This window comes from Saccopteryx leptura, chromosome 6, assembly GCF_036850995.1.
Source record: "Saccopteryx leptura isolate mSacLep1 chromosome 6, mSacLep1_pri_phased_curated, whole genome shotgun sequence".
NCBI classification, from domain to species: domain Eukaryota; kingdom Metazoa; phylum Chordata; class Mammalia; order Chiroptera; family Emballonuridae; genus Saccopteryx; species Saccopteryx leptura.
The window spans coordinates 106,197,299-106,215,051 of NC_089508.1; the positions used below are offsets into that span (position 1 = coordinate 106,197,299).

Consider the following 17,753-nt stretch of genomic DNA (forward strand, 5'->3'; position numbering starts at 1 on the left):
TTGCCGGCTTGAAGCCTGAGGTTGCTGGCTTGAGAAAGGGGTCCCTGGCTCAGCTGGAGCCTCCCTGGTCAAGGCATGTTAAAGAAAGCAATCGAACAACTAAAGTGCCACGACTATGAGTTGATGCTTCTCCTCTTTCTCCCTTCCTGTCTGTCTGTCCCTGTCTCTCTCCCTAAAAAGAAAGGAAAAAAATATGTATATATTAATAGGAAAGTTAATAATAGCAGTCAGTCTAATTTGCCAATTGAGACATAGGTGCTACATCTGAGGGGCGGAGATGCAGGAGAATTTCTGCTACTAGAATTGGTTTCCTGTTATGGACTGGAGATGATCTACTAGGTTAAATCATGGCCTGAATAAACTCTTTCTCAAGATTATCCATTCTCTGAGTCCATGTTCATCCAACAATATCTGATTAATATCTGATTTCTCAAGCAGATATGTTCATAGGGAGAACATTTCAGCTCCCTAAGTATATTTAATTAATATAACTATAGTATAATAAATCAGCATTATGGTTTATATATGAATTTCTATTGAGTATGGAAAAGATGAGTCATTTTTTCTGTACTTAGTCACATCTGGTTAGTTTCTGGACCTCAAAAGTCACCTATGATTAAACAGTTCTTGTGAAAAGCAGAGATATCCTCCTGGGAGGCATTAAGGGGCCTGGCTTTCTTAGACAATTTCTATTTAGTCTCCCTAACCACTATAGCTGGTAATGGCTATGCTAGAGGTTGGCCTTCTGCTTTCAGAAAACATTGAATGGCCTTGCCAATAATTTGCATACTCATGACATCTAAGGAAAAGCACACACACAGTCATCAGGTTTGCATACTTGAGTGCTGACCTAAAGGTGCTATCTGGTGTGAGCCGCACATCATACAGTAGTTTCTGCTCATTTTTCCTTCCTCACATAATGAATCAATAAAGTCTTCATCATAAAGGAATGCATCCACGTGAACTGTGGGTTCTGGCCGCTGCTGTATCTGGTGGAGAGAAGAAACACATCAAAAGAAACAGAGTACAAAAAAGTCTCTTTTTATTGCTAAATAAGGCAAAACATCAGTGGTTCATATGCTAAAATTTTGCCAACAAGGCACAGAAACTAGTTTCACTTGTAAGTCAGCAACTTTTTTCATTTCTTTCTGAGACTTTTTTTGGGGGGAGTGGGGTTAGAGTACCAAATTACTTTATTTGAAGGACTGGTACAAATAAAAGGACCTAAGTGGATAATTTGGTACAATTTATAGAAAAGGTAAAGGTAATTCTGACATCATGTACTGCTTTGGTGACCGGGGAAGTCATCCTTGTGGCTTTGGGAAGCCAGTCTAAGGCTGAGCTCTCATCACTGCCTCCCTGGGTGTGCTTGTCAGAGACATACTCTGCCATTCCAGATGAGGGGCTCACATCTTGCATGGTCAACCAATTTGATGGATTTCACCTGCTCATTCAGGTAAGGAGTCTCAAGGAAATCATACAAATGGGGGTCCTTTTGTCAGTGGCCAACTTTTTTGATCTATAATGATGCAAAACATGGCTACGAAAAATGCATAAAATTTTACTTGAAAGGAGTATTTTGAGACCATCTTGCCATCTGAAGCAGTATTTTTACAAATAAAGAAACCAATACCCAGAGAGATTTCTCCAAAGAAATGATACGAGCTAGTAAGAGGGGTAAGAATGAAGACTAATACCAGGTCTTGAGTCCTACATGTCAGTGACTTTCCCATCAAAATACTTAACAAATAATCTTTGCCTAGAGGCAAAGGTTTCAAATAATAAAAAATATTAGTAAACGCTATGGCTTACAAATAATGACCCTTTTCCAAATACTGAAAATATATAAAGCAAGTCTAATTCCTTCTACCTTAACTATGGTAAAGTATAAACCTATCTGCTTGGAAATCTACAAAATTATATCTACATCTACACACACAATCTATATTACAAGTATGTAAGATGTATGAACATACACAAGGACCAGAAGGAAACAAAGGAAGATGAAAGGTTTATTAGAATAGGTCAGTGGTCGGCAAACTCATTAGTCAACAGAGCTAAATATCAACAGTACAATGATTGAAATTTCTTCTGAGAGCCAAATTTTTAAAACTTAAACTATATAAGTAGGTACATTCTTTATCAAAGTAGTGCCCGCACGTGGTATTTTGTGAAAGAGCCACACTCAAGGGGCCAAAGAGCCGCATGTGGCTCGCGAGCCGCAGTTTGCCAATCACTGGGATATGTGATTGTGGGTTGGTCATTAACTTGCAATGAGTACTTTTTCCTCATTTTATGTATTGTGGTGAATCATGATACTGATAAGACTGTTTTATTAATAACATCAAAACTACAGTACAGATATGTTGGTCAAATAAGCTTGTAAAATATGATTTTTATGTTTGCTCGCTTATAGTTTGCATTGGGGCTGGGCAGCGCCAGGTATATGTAATCTGTGAAATTGCAAATTACTTTCCTGCTTGGGAAGGGCCATTGTTTTGCTAATATTGAATATTTGCTGTTGAAGAGGTCTTTGTGCCAAAAAGTTTGAAAAGAAGAGAAGGAGAAGAGGCAGAAAGAAATTTGCAGAGAAGAGAGAAGGTGTGCAGAAGGGGAGCCAAAGGTGAGGGGCTTTGTGAGCTCCATTGAGACTAGTGAGGCCTTTGATTCTAGGAGAAACCGGAGAAGATTCTCCTGGTTGTCGAACTGGAGAATGTGTCAGTGGCTTTGGCAGCCCTGTGCTTTGCTTATAGGCCAATGCGAGACTTGACTAAAGGAATGGCCCACCATTTTTTGGCTTCGCTGTTTCTTTACTGTCTATCCGAATTCAAGGGGAACCTGCACGCGCCTGGCCACGATGGCGGAGGCTACTGGCCCTACAAGATTATTCCTCTCAGTTTTAGTACTATTTACTATTTTCTTCCTTGAGAATCCACTCTGAATTGAGCAGATGTTTACTAAGATTTGCTAAGTGCTCACAATGTGAACAGCATTGCTAAAAATGTACAGGATTTAGCCTCTCTGCTCAGGAACTTACATGCTGAAAAACCATATGGAGGGTTGCTGCTTTTGGATCAGTGGGAGAAGAGATTATTTTCATTACCTTTGCTTTAGGAAACAATATTTATAGCATATGTATCTCATAGAAGTTGGGATTTGAAGGGACTTGAGGGGCTGTCTGGAGAAAAAAAATGAGAACTAATTCTAGGAATAAAGGACTAGAAGAATAAGCAAAAATTGTACAAATGCAAAAGTAGAAGAAGAAAATAAAGAAGTAAAACTTCACCATTGATAAAAGCGAGGGAAATGGAACAGGAAAAGAAAAGCAGGGCAGACATAGGTGGAACCACATTACTATGGGGCTTTGAATTGGGGGGATGGGGAAGCATGGGGTGAAACAGTTGAGAATGCTTGGCAAACAGGATGCCCTCAAAAAAATATTTGTTATGTGAATAGTACTGGGAAGCCAGAGGCTTAGAGACTCCAAAGAGTTGGGAACATGGTTGAAGCACCAAATGAAAAGTAATTTATTTATTTATTTATTTATTTTATTATTATTTTTTTTGTATTTTTCTGAAGCTGGAAACGAGGAGAGACAGTCAGACAGACTCCCGCATCCGCCCGACTGGGATCCACCTGGCACGCCCACCAGGGGCAACGCTCTGCCCACCAGGGGGCGATGCTCTGCCCCTCCGGGGCGTCGTTCTGCCACGACCAGAGCCACTCTAGCACCTGGGGCAGAGGCCAAGGAGCCATCCCCAGCGCCCGGGCCATCTTTGCTCCAATGGAGCCTTGGCTGCGGGAGGGGAAGAGAGTGACAGAGAGGAAGGGGGGGGGGTGGAGAAGCAAATGGGCGCTTCTCCTATGTGCCCTGGCCGGGAATCGAACCCTGGTCCCCCACACGCCAGGCCGACGCTCTACCGCTGAGCCAACCGGCCAGGGCCATGAAAAGTAATTTAAAGCAGAATTCAGGACTAGGGTTAGGGAAGGACTGCAGAATCCTCAAGTAACACTAAGAGTAAATTAATAATAATGCATTTACTTTTTGGAGAGCCACATGTTCTGAGGAAAGCATGGTTTCAAGAGGTAAGCAATTCCGAAGATCTTCTGCTATGTTTTTCAACATACTGTCATTATTATCTTGAGTGAACTCATCAAAATCTCCTGGAACAAAAAAGAGAAGAAATAGCTTTTATGGTTGTGGTAACGTAGAGTAAGTGATTACAATGGGTATATTTTCCACCAGATGGCATCAATTCATAACAATAAATAAACCTTCTAGCCAATGAAATACTCAAATTGTGACAAGTGTTCCATTAAAAATATTGAGTTTTTCCTTTATTTATTTATTTATTTATTTTTTTTTCCTGAAGCTGGAAACAGGGAGAGACAGTCAGACAGACTCCCGCATGCGCCCGACCGGGATCCACCCGGCACGCCCACCATGGGGCGACGCTCTGCCCACCAGGGGGCGATGCTCTGCCCATCCTGGGCGTCGCCATGTTGCGACCAGAGCCACTCTAGCGCCTGAGGCAGAGGCCACAGAGCCATCCCCAGCGCCCGGGCCATCTTTGCTCCAATGGAGCCTTGGCTGCGGGAGGGGAAGAGAGAGACAGAGAGGAAAGTGCGGCGGAGGGGTGGAGAAGCAAATGGGCGCTTCTCCTGTGTGCCCTGGCCGGGAATCGAACCCGGGTCCTCCGCACGCTAGGCCGGAGTTTTTCCTTTATTGAAACTGCTTGAAAACATAAAACTTGCCTGACCTGTGGTGGCACAGTGGATAAAGCGTTAACCTGGAATGCTGCAGTTGCTAGTTCAAAACCCTGGAGTTGCCTGGTCAAGGCACATATGAGAAGCAATCAATGAACAACTGTTAATCCTATTCAGGAGGAACCCGAAACATTGAAGACACGGACAAAGTCCGTCCATTACACACCAAAGCTTTATTGTCTAGCTTGGCCAAGCGGCAGCAACTCCAGCAACTCCGACAGAAATCTGAAGGAGAGCGCCCCCGCCCTTTGTTCTACCTAGTTTTTATAGTTTTGTAAGAGGGAAGTACAGAAGCAAAAATTGTAATTAGGAGCCCCTTACCACTATTGGTTATAGTCATATGTCCTTTAACATGATAGGACCACATTCAATTTGCAAGCCATACATTATTTTGGAGAAAACAAAATTTATAAGTCAACACAATGGCAGAAAGATATCTTTTTACATATTAAAAGGCATTCCCATATTATCTAGTGTTCATCTGTTATCTCTCTGTCCAGAGTCACACGTGTTAACTACACACATTTACATAGGAGAGGTAGTTTCCGTGGGGACAAATGCTCGCAAATGGCTCACAGTTATAAGAATAGGTTTATTTTGGCTTTTCTCTCCCTGCACCTGGCTAGCCAATCACCCCTTTCCCCACAGGTGTGGTGGAATGTCTGGGGATCCATGTTTTCCTCCCCTTTGCATTTACAATACAATGCCAAGCGCCATCCTGACTATACCAATCACACAGTACAGAGACTATTCTCACAATTTCTCTGTACACCTTAACCCAAATTAATAAAATGTTCTCCAAGCCTCTTAAAATATTAATATTAATTCTGTAGTTTTTGGTACTTTACAACACCTGCAGGTGAAGTGGCTCAGTGGCTCCTCACAACTAAAGTGAAGCAACTATGAGTTGTTCCTCCCCCTCCTCTCTGTAAAATCAATAAAATAATTTAAAAAAAAAAAAACAAAAACATAAAACTTGACTATTTCAGCATGTTATAGAAAAACAAAGGCATTTTAAAAATGTAGTATTTTAACTACCTTTACTCAAGAATAGCACTGCCATTAGTTTTTAGGATCTTAAACTCACCAGTAAGTAATCAAATATTCCTTCTCTGACTGTATCTTAGAAGTTTAGGAGGCACCACACAAGGATAACTATGATAACTTTAACTGAGAATCCCTGCCTCCAACAAAATGTCTCCAAGACTTCAGATAATAAACACTAACAGCTGATGCCAACTGTAAAATAAACTTTATGGCCCTGGCCAGTGGCTCAGTGATAGAGCGTCGGCCTGGCTTGTGTATATCCCAGATTTGATTCCCGGTCAAGGCACACAGTAGAAGCACCCATCTGCTTCTTCACTTTTCCCCCCACTCACTTCTCTCTTTCTCTTCTGCTCCTGTAGCTATGGCTCCATTGGCCCCAGGCTCTGAGGATGGCTCCATGGCCTCCACCTCAGGCGCTAAGAGCTTGGTTGCTCAGTAACAGAGCAATGCCCCATATGTGCAGAGCATCGGACCCTAGTGAGCTTACCAAGTGGATCTTTGTCAGGGCTCATGCGGGAGTCTGTCTCTCTGTTTCCCCTCCTCTCAATGAATAAAATAATTAAAAAATAAACTTTACAACAATCATGTTGCTGCTCATACTGCGTTTGGTCTTAGCAGATAAAATTATCATTAAAGTAGCATATTTCTGGTGGCTGTGCCTACTTTTATCTATCCGATACATGTATATTTCAGGTTCATTTGGGTTTTTTTCTCTGCATATAGTGGTAGCATTTGTTGAAATTTCAAGGGGAGAAATGAGGAGTATCTCTCACGCCGCCATTTCTCTCTGCTGTGCCTAGTTTTGAATGACCTGGAAAAGAGGAAGTGTGGAAGTGTGTAAACAATAAAGATGGGGAAGGTATGGTAAAGATTGATAGTTGGTGGATGTAGATGTGGAGTTCACTGTTCTGTTGTTTTGACTCTTCTGTTTAAATTTTTAAAACTGTCTCTAAAAATGTATGATTTTTAAAAAGATTTTATTTATTGATTTGAGAGCGAGCGAGAGAGAGAAGGGGGGGAGAGGAGCGGGAAGCATCACTTATAATTGTGGCACTTCTATGTGCCTTGACCGCAAGTCCAAGATTCGAACCTGCAACCTCAGCATTCCAGGCTGATGATGCTTTATCCACTACGCCACCACAGGTCAGGCAAATATATGATTTCTAAGAAGCTCATATGTAATTTAAAATAGAATGTAATTTATCTGGAAGCAAAATACTCAGCTACTGTCTGGGATGCCAAATAGAGACTGGAAAGGACTATTAATGAAAATATTTTACCTTTCTCTTAAAAGACTTTCTTATATTGAATTCTTGCTACAGTAAGGCGACCTGAAGGGGATTGTATCTTTCTTACTGTTTTAAAATAGCTGTAGAACAAAAACATAAAGATCCTGAAGGAAATCTCATCCTTCTCCACATCCCCTGCCCCCTCCCCAAATCTTTGGTTGTTTTTAAGTAAGCTCATGATTTCCTTCTTTTTTATTATTATTATTTTTTTTTTTTTCGTATTTTTCTGAAGTTGGAAACAGGGAGGCAATCAGACAGACTCCCTCACGCGCCCGACCGGGATCCACCCAGCATGCCCACCAGGGGGCGATGCTCTGCCCATCTGGGGCTTCACTCTGCTGCAACCAGAGCCATTCCAGTGCCTGAGACAGAGGCCATAGAGCCATCCTCAGCGCCAGGGCCAACTTTGCTCCAATGGAGCCTTGGCTGCGGGAGGGGAAGAGAGAGAGACAGAGAGGAAGGAGAGGGGAAGGGGTGGAGAAGCAGATGGGCGCTTCTCCTGTGTGCCCTGGCCGGGAATCGAACCCAGGACTTCTGCATGGCAGGCCAACCAGCCAGGGCTTCATGATTTCCTTCTTAACATAAAATAATTCTTGTGTTGGTTAAGAATGCTATTTTCATGTTACAAAAAAACAATTAAAATTTGAACAGAGGCTCACCTGTGGTGGCGCAGTGGATAAAGCGTCGACCTGGAAATGCTGAGGTCGCTGGTTCGAAACCCTGGGCTTGCCTGGTCAAGGCACATATGGGAGTTGATGCTTCCAGCTCCTCCCCCCCTTCTCTCCCTCTGTCTCTCTTCTCTCTCTCTGTCTCTCCCTCTCCTCTCTAAAATGAATTAAAAAAATTTGAACAACACTGTATAGTTTACAAAGTTCTCTTACATAGAAACTAGGTTATTTAACAACTACAACATCCTGTGAGAAAGACAAAACAAGATCACATTCTCAGATTCACAGCCAAGGTAATTGAGTCTTCTAAAATTAAATGAATTGTGAAAAGTTACAAAGCAGGCCAGCAGCAGCACAAGGAAATACACCTAGGTTTTCTGCCTCTAAATAAAGGTAGTCTTCTTTTTCACTATACCCCTCTGTGTTCCTACATATAAAGGTTCTTTTCTCTGCATAACTTCCCTTTGAGCAACAGGGGTTAAGACGAAGAAATATGACTTGGCTCTCTGAACTGATGTGGGAAGGAAGGTCTTTTAGCTCTTCTTTCTTTCCTCACCTATACAGTATAATCTAAGTTGGTGCTTCACAGTGTTTTTAGAGGCTGAAAATAAATTCTAGAAAAATAAAAACAGTATTAATTCCAAATTGTTTTAGGTAGAATTTAAATAGCATCTGAGATGCATTAAAAACAACAAGAAACCTGGCCTTTTTTAATGTATTCTTAAAATCTAGTTAAATTTCCTCAAGGTGCTAATTAATATTTAACATCTGCTTAGCTTCCCTCCTATGATAGCACACTAGAACCCTCTATGACTCACATTTAATTCTAATAACATCACTCACACCAGTGATCCTCAGCTAGTTCTCCCATTTTATAGGAAACAGTATAACTGAAGAAGCCAATAAAAATCTCATTAGGTTAAATAGAGATATTTCATAGCCCAACTCCTTTGGGCTTAATTCTGCAACATAAACCACCATGTTTATAAAACAGTTTTCATGTGGGTCTGCCTTATATAAAGAGCCTGACAGTGTAAAAGGAACTTAGACTATGACCTATTACTAAATGGCAGCATCTATCCATGCATTCCTGAAATGACAGTTGTTCACTTGTCTGAACACTCTCAAGGACAGCATTTCTTTCCCCTGCTGAGTCAGAATCTGCCTCTCAGTACCTTTAACTCAGTTTTCCAATTTCAGCCTGAGAGAAAATGTCATCTCTAATGCTATACATTTTTTGAATGAGCACTTAACAGCAGGCTAGATTTTGAGCAGTGCTTTACAAACACTGTCAAAAATACCTAAGACTCCTATAGGTGATACTACGTGTAAAGTGGTCAGCAATGGGAGAAGGTCACGTGAGGAACCCAGACCCGGGAACTTTGGCTAGAGCCACCCACACTCATGTGCGCCAAAAGAAACTTCCCAGGAGTCCTTGGGAAGAGCGACCTTCTGTCAACCAGTGAGATTTCACCACGTCATATTAGCTCGACCACCCTACAGACCCTTTAAATATTCCCCACGCGGGTCACCCTATGTGACTTCCCTGGCCTCTGTCCCCGGGACCAGGGAACATCATCCGGTGGGATGCGCTCTGTACTCAATAAAGCTTTTGCTTACCCACACTTAGTGGCTACGCCCCTTCCTTCTTCCATGGCGGGGAAAACTACCTTACACTACGTATTTTCATTTCTATTTTATTAAAAAGAATCTGAGGTCAGAGGTTAAGTTACTTGTCTCAAGTGGTAGGGTCCAGAAAACTGTAGAGATGGTACTGAATGCAGGTCTAACGCTGAACTTTATATATAATTACTATACCCAACAGCCTCTCTATAATGGCAAACAAGGTATTAATAACAGTTCTATCAGTACCATAGTCTCCTCTTCTCCCTCGCTCATGACCAAGGTTCTTCATATGATATGACAGCCATTTCCTTTGCCATCTGGCTGCTGTCTTCTGGACTTGTTCAACAGCCCATTTAAAAGTGGCCCTGGCCCTGGCCAGTTGGCTCAGCGGTAGAGCATCGGCCTAGCGTGCGGAGGACCCAGGTTCGATTCCTGGCCAGGGCACACAGGAGAAGCGCCCATTTTCTTCTCCACCCCTCCGCCGCACCTTCCTCTCTGTCTCTCTCTTCCCCTCCCGCAGCCAAGGCTCCATTGGAGCAAAGATGGCCCGGGCGCTGGGGATGGCTCCTTGGCCTCTGCCCCAGGCGCTAGAGTGGCTCTGGTCACAACATGGCGATGCCCAGGATGGGCAGAGCATCGCCCCCTGGTGGGCAGAGCGTTGCCCCATGGTGGGCGTGCCGGGTGGATCCCGGTCGGGCGCATGCGGGAGTCTGTCTGTCGTCTCTCCCTGTTTCCAGCTTCAGAAAAATGAAAAAAATAAATAAATAAAAAAAATAAAAATAAAAGTGGCCCTGGAACAGAACACGATTTGGCAATCTAGCTCTCTGATCCAGGACTACTTTAGTTTACCCTATCACTGTAATATATAAGACCCTGACTGCTACAGCAACTGGGTTATTAATAGATTTGGAAGGGCTGGTGATGGCAGCAGTGGAAAAATGAAAGACGAGGATGGCTGCAAATTGTGAACCAGAACAACGGATTTCTGTCTCCATAAATATGTTAATTTGGGAGTCAATCCCCCAATTAATATGAGCATCTTCAGTTAAGATAACATAAGATTGTATATTAAATTAGTCATTTAAGAAAAGGAAATGACTGAAAATTTCTCATTTCTTAAGTGAAAATGAGAATTGACACTTCTTACCCTGTACAACAAACTGACTCAACCACATTCAAGGATAAAAAGTCTTCAGTTCCAGCAGGAATTCTTCAACATGGCCCCAGCTAAGAGGACCCATGTATCAGCTTTATACAGTCCAAAGAGTCTAAAATTACATGCTTGGTTGTATACATAAATATGTATACTCTTCTAGAAACAAAATTCTTAAGAGGTCTTTGGCAATAATAGCCAATATTTATTGAGCACTATGTGTAAAGCACTGTGAAAATTTTTAGCCCAACAGGCCTTAAATTAGTTTGATGATCTATCTGTGGTGGTTGACAAATAACATCTGAAAAGAATAACAAGACATTTTTGTCTTAATAACTACCTAACATCAAAAAAGCATGGTATCACTGAAGTGTGTAAAACTAGAATTCACTTAATACATCATAAGTATTTAATGTGTTACTAAAATTAAACCTGTAAAACATTATTTTTAAGGCCTGGCTGCGTAGCTCAGTTGTTAGAGCATCATTCCAACATGCCACAGTTGCAGGTCCGAGCCCTGGTCAGGGCACATACAAGAATCAACCAATGATTGCATAAATAAGTGGAACAACAAATCGGTATTCCTCTCTTTATTCTCTCCCTAAGATCAACTTAAAAAAACATTATTTTTAGAGGCTGTTTAAATATTCCATCATATGCATATTTATTTCACCATTTATTTATAACTGTGAAACACTGGGAACACTGCAGCTAAAAATCTGGCATGCATGGTCTCTGCATTTCTGATTATTTCCTTATTGTAAATTCTTAGAAGTAGGAGTAAACATTCCATTAAACCCCTATAGCATTGAATATTATCATAAAAACAAACTCTGTTGTTTAATTTGCATTTCTTTAATTACTAGTGAGACTGAACATCTTTTAAGATATATAATACCTATTTCAGAATTCCCCTCGACCTCCAGCCTTCACTCACCCACACCCTTACCTCTAATAGATTTACAATACACAATTAAATACTGGGTTATATAATACCTCTTATTCATTCATATCATATGTTACTCTGAAGTTCCTATTCAAAATTTTTTTTTTAAGTGAGAGGAGGGGAGATAGTGAGATAGACTCTCACATGCATCCCGACTAGGATCCACCTGGCAACCTGTCTGGGGCTGATGCACAAGTAATGAGCTATTGTTAACACATGAGGCTGATGTCAGTGGTGGGATTCAAATAATTTAACAACCAGTTCTCTGTCCTAATGACTTTTTTTTTTTTTTTTTCATTTTTCTGAAGCTGGAAACAGGGAGGGAGGCAGACAGACTCCCACATGCGCCCGACTGGGATCCACCCCGCATGCCCACCAGGGGGCGATGCTCTGCCCCTCCGGGGCGACGCTCTGTTGCATCCAGAGCCATCCTAGCGCCTGAGGCAGAGGCCACAGAGCCATCTTCAGCGCCCGGGGCCATCTTTGCTCCAATGGAGCCTTGGCTGCGGGAGGGGAAGAGAGAGGCAGAGAGGAAGGAGAGGGGGAGGGGTGGAGAAGCAGATGGGCGCTTCTCCTGTGTGCCCTGGCCGGGAATCGAACCCGGGACTCCTGCACGCCAGGCTGACGCTCTACCACTGAGCCAACCGGCCAGGGCCGTAACGACCATTTTAAATATAAAAAAAGAATATACTGAAAGGTAGTTTATTATTTCATGCATTTAATAGTTAAATAAGAATAAAAGAGATACACAGAAATAGACTGTTATAAAAGTTTTAAAATATTAAATAATACTTGACAAAAAACAATTAAAACTGTTATTTAAGATATTTCCATATTGCTTCTTTATTGGCATCCTCACTTGCAAGATTTTTCACCTATGGATGGAATGAACATATCTACGGCACTTAGAACATGCTGTTGCACAGATGAACGTTAAAAAAAGAGTAAGGAATGTAAATTTGTGATTTTCACATTGGGTGGCTGCCCAGGCAATCACCTTAGAGAGAACCCTAATTACAAGTGCCATTTTCACAACTGGTTTGCTGAACTCAACAAAAAATTAGGTTTAAGTTCTGCCAAACTGATATGAACCAGCTGAATCCCACCACTGGCTGACGCACTGGGACAACGAGCCATCCTAGGCTCTTGCAGCCGATGCTCAATCCAGTTGAGCCACTGACTGCAGGAAGTGAAGAAGAGAAGGGGGAGAAGGAGGGGATGAGAAGCAGATGGTTGCTTCTCTTGTCTGCCCTGACTGGGAATTGAACCCAGGATGTCCATAAACTGGGCTGACACTCTATCCGCTGAGCCACTGGCCAGGGCCCTTATTCAAATTTTAAAAATTTATTGAAGTGATTTCTGGTTCCAGACATGATGACAGAAACTTCCCTCACTTTCCCCTGTTCCTTCCTCTAGATACAACTAAATACTCTGAAAATAATTCAACAGGCAATCATAAAGGATGCTAAAAGCTAAAAGGAAGAATATGAACTATCTAAGGACCTCAGGACTTAAGGAAGGTCCCTATGGTGAGTTCCTTAGGTTTTCTTCTTATCTTCCACATAGCCTGGACTGAGCACCAGAGAGCCTGCATTCCAAAACCACCAACAGGCACAGACCAAAAAGAGAACAAAGAAAAGCCTGCATTCTCTCACCAAAGGCCAATAAAGAGGAAAAACAAGAGAACTGCTGAGGAGCTTTATTCCCCATGCCACACCTCTGGGCAGTGGCAGGCTATCTGGCAGCATCAGGGGAACCTACCGTCTCCCGGTCCTCCACCCAGTGGCATAAAAAGACCTGGGCTTGGCAGCTCCTAGCCTTCTGCCTGTAGCAGAGTAAACCAGGCCCTATAGTGCTTGTGTCACATCCCCACCGGCAGAAGGCAGCTCAGCAACATAAGGTTCAGGAAAGTGTCTTTCTCTATGCAGGTGACACCAGCATAGACTGAGCAAGAACCCCAGCAGTGCCAAAGAACAAAGCAGATCTGAATAGCACTGCAAGGGCACTGAAAAATAAACTGTTATTGGAGCTCACCAAAGTAGGCCAGAACCAACTGGCTGAACCTAAGCAGGGCAACTACCTACTAAGATAGAAGAATTGATAGGATAAAGTATCTTAGCATAATATCCAAAATATCTAAGATACAAGTGAAAAGTCACTCATCAGAACAAAAACAGAAAAAATCATAATTTGAATTTGGCAACCCTGATGCTAATATTCAAATGAATCAAAACCTGGGTTGTCAGACAAGCATCTTAAAGCAATCATCATAATCATGCTTCGATAAGCATTTATAAATTCTCTTCTAACAAGTGAAAAAACAAAACCTCAGCAAAGAAATGTTGTAAAAAAGATTTAAATGGCAATTTCTTTAATTCCAAAAGTACAATAATCAAAATCTTAAAGAACCTGCTGGATGAACTCAGTTGTAGAGCAGAGATGACAGAAGACAAGGGACAGAATTAGTGAACTGGAAGACAAATTAACAAAATTTACGTCATAGAAAATAGACTGAAAAAAAAATAACTTAAGAGAGCCTCAGTAACCTGTGGGACAATAACAAAAGACCTAACTTTAGTATGAGTTCCAGAAGTGTGAGAAAAGACTGTAGGGTTGAAAAGTGAATAAATATAACTAAACACTCCTGAAATTTGGTGAAAGACATACATCTACAGATTTAAGAAGCTCAGCTACTCCAAATTGGATAGAACCAAAGAAACCCACACAAGGACAAATCATAATTAAACTTCTGAAAACAAAGGACAAAGAACAAACCTTAAAAGCAACTAGAGAGATGATTCATTACCTATTCAAACAAAAGTGGTTATTTCACCCAAAACTATGGGAGCCAAAAGGAAGTTACAGTATTTTTTAAGTGTTGGAAAAAAAGGACTGCAAACTGTGAACTTTATATTTGATGAAATTATTTTTCAGCCTGACCTGTGGTGGCGCAGTGGATAAAGCATCAACCTGAAATGCTGAAGTCGCTGGTTCAAAACCCTGGGCTTGCCTGGTCAAGGCACATATGGGAGTTGATGCTTCCTGCTCCTCCCTCCCCCTTCTCTCTCTCTCTCTCATTCTCTCTCTTCTCTAAAAATTAATAAAAGTAAAAAAAAAATTAAAAAAAAAAAAAAAAGAAATTATTTTTCAGGAATGAAGGAGAAATAAATATATCTTCGGAAAAATAAAAACTAAGAGAATTTGTTGCCAGCAGACCTACATTTAAAGAATGGCTATAAGGCCTGGTCAGGCAGTGGCACAGTGGATAGAGCATCGAACTGGGATGCGGAGGACCCAGGTTTGAGACCCCGAGGTCGCCAGCTTGAGCGTGGGATCATCTGGTTTAAGCAAAAAAAGCTCACCAGCTTGGACCCAAGATTTCTGGCTCGAGCAAGGGGTAACTGGGTCTGCTGTAGCCCCCCCCCCACCCCCCCCCACCCCCGTCAAGGCACATATGAGAAAGCAATCAATGAACAACTGAGGTGTCGCAATGAAAAACTAATGATTGATGCTTCTCATTTCTCTCCGTTCCTGTCTGTCCCTATCTATCCCTCTCTCGTCTCTGTAAAAAAAAAAAAAAAAGAAAAAAGAAAAAAAGAATGGCTATAGGTTGGCCTCCAACAGAAAGGAAATAGCAGAAAACTTGGAACTTCAGAAAGAAAACAACAAAATAGGTAAAAATAGGATAAATATAGTGACTTTTTTTTCTTACTAATTTCTTAAACCATATTTGATGGTTAATTTAAAATTTATAAAACTGCCTGACCAGGCGGTGGCACAGTGGATAGAGCAGCGGTTCTCAACCTGTGGGTCGCGACCCCGACGGGGGTCGAACGACCAAAACACAGGGGTCGCCTAAAGCCATCAGAAATACATATTTTATTTAAAAATGTATTGTATAATAAATATGTATTTTCCGATGGCTTTAGGTGACCCCCACTGGGGTCACGACCCACAGGTTGAGAACCGCTGGGATAGAGCGTCGGACTGGGATGCAGAGGACCCAGGTTCGAGACCCCGAGGTTGCCAGCTTGAGCACGGGCTCATCTGGTTTGATCAACAGCTCACCAGCTTGGACCCAAGGTCGCTGGCTCGAGCAAGGGGTTACTCAGTCTGCTGAAGGCCCACGGTCAAGGCACATATGAGAAAGCAATCAATGAACAACTAAGGTCTCGCAACAAAAAACTGATGATTGATGCTTCTCATCTCTCTCCGTTCCTGTCTGTCCCTATCTATTCCTCTCTCAGACTCTCTCTCTGTCCGTGTAAAAAAAAAAAAAAAAAAAAAATTATATAACCATGTAATATAGTAGTGAATGTATATAGAGAAAATACTGTACAATAAAACATACTGTATTTAAAAAGTTGGGGAGGGTCAAGGGATCTAAATGGAAGATATCAATATTTCACTGGAGTGATAAAATGCTGATATCAGATGGTGATAAGTTACATATTATATTTTAATATTCAGAGCGACCACAACAAAAACTATATGAAGAGATATATTGAGAAACACTATAAATAAGAATGGAATTCTAAAACTATTTTAGTAACCTATAGGTAGGCAAGAGGAGATAAAAAGATATTGAGAAAAAGAAAAAACAAGCAGAAAACAAACAATAAAATGCCACATAAGTTCTAACATATTAATAATTACTTTAGGTTAAACGGTCTAGGTCCTGGCCAGTGGCTCAGTGGATAGAGCATCAGCCTGGTGTCTGGACATCCCAGGTTTGATTCCTGGTCAGGGCATACAGAAGAAATGACCATCTGCTTCTCCCCCTATTCCTACTCTCCCTCTTCTCTCCTGCAGCCAGTGGGTCCATTGGTTCGAGCGTGGCCCTGGGTGCTGAAGATAGTTCCTTTGGAGTGCAACAAACTCAGGTGCTAAAAATAGCTCAGTACTGAGCATTGTCCAAGATGAGTTGTTGGGTGGGTCCTGGTCAGGGTGCATGCGGGAGTCTGTCTCACTATCTCCCCTCCTCTCACCTTAAAAAAAAAAAAAAAAAAATCAGTCTCCTACACTTTGAAATCTACATCGAGAGTCCACTTTATTAAACACATACAAAAATACAAGAGAATAGATGCTCTGCCACCAGATCAGAATCCATGTGCTGAAGTGCTGTTGTATTTTTTACTCATTTTTTGGGGGTGGTATTCTTGTGTGCTTGTCCCTCAGACTTGGTTTATCCTTCCTATATGGATGGTGTTCACCTATCTCCTAGACTTTTGGCCTAAGCAAGCTGTATCCAAGGTAAAATGTAGGCTCCTACCTTTATTTCCTGTAGATCTTCAGTTTATACCAGAAATGAACATGTGCTTGACTCTGCTTTGGTTCAAGCTTCTGGTTCCACCAGCCTAATCCTAAATAATCATGGGTCTTGATATGATAATTCCATTACTCCTTGAAAGACCAAGAATATTATTCTGCCTTTTGTGTATTTAAATTTATTGTGATTTTACCTGCTAGTAATATATAGATATTTGTTAATTTCAATAAACTCTATGAACTCAAAACCAAAGTCATACTCAACACCTGTTGTCACTTGCCATTCAATTAAAAGGTATAAAAATTCAGGGAGAGTCATAATTACTAAAGGTTTAAGCAAATGTCATACAAGTAAGAGATAATGCAAGTGACTTATATACTAGGAATAAAAGATAATTTTTTCCCCAGAAGAAAATTAATTAGAAAAATAAAAAATGGAAGAATCTTCTATGCTATATTTAAAACCACTTTATAAAAAAGTCTACTAAAAGTGTCAGTTTGGGAAGATGAGAAAGTTCTTGAGACGGATGGGGTTAACAGTTGCATGATGTGAATGTACTTAAAGCAAATTTTATGTTATTTTACTACTATGAAAAGGTATTATAATATATTATACTTTCATTTCAGATTTATATTAAAACACAGTGCTTCGTTTTAAGCTAAGTAATACTCTCATTTTTAAAAATATTCATGTTAACTTGAGGCTTCTAGTCAAGATGGCAGAGTAGATAAACATGGTACTGGAATCCTCCCATAACTACATCAAAATTACAACTAAGCTACAGAACAACCAGCATTCAGAACTGCTTGAAATCTAACTGAACTGAATTGAAGTCCTATTACTAAGGATATACAGAAGAAGGCATGTCCAGACTGGTAGGAGGGGTGGAGATGTAGAACAGGCTGGTTCCACACCCACGTGTAATGCTTAAAAATTGGAAGGGATATCTCAGCTTCAAAGGTTCCCCCTGAGAAGCCAGTAGTCCCAG

The 17,753-nt window shown here is 41.3% G+C and overlaps 1 protein-coding gene across 4 annotated transcripts in view; it reads right to left on the reverse strand.

Annotated features, from left to right (window-relative positions):
• Window positions 1–17,753, reverse strand: part of LOC136407822 (uncharacterized) — a 43,108-nt gene that overhangs the window by 17,541 nt on the left and 7,814 nt on the right. For all 4 annotated transcript variants that reach the window (XM_066388338.1, XM_066388341.1, XM_066388339.1 and 1 more), the window contains 2 exons: window positions 4,043–4,164; window positions 851–989 (listed from right to left, as the gene is read on the reverse strand). In XM_066388338.1, the coding sequence (XP_066244435.1) occupies window positions 851–989; window positions 4,043–4,164 (261 nt within the window). The remainder of the gene's footprint in view (window positions 1–850; window positions 990–4,042; window positions 4,165–17,753) is intronic.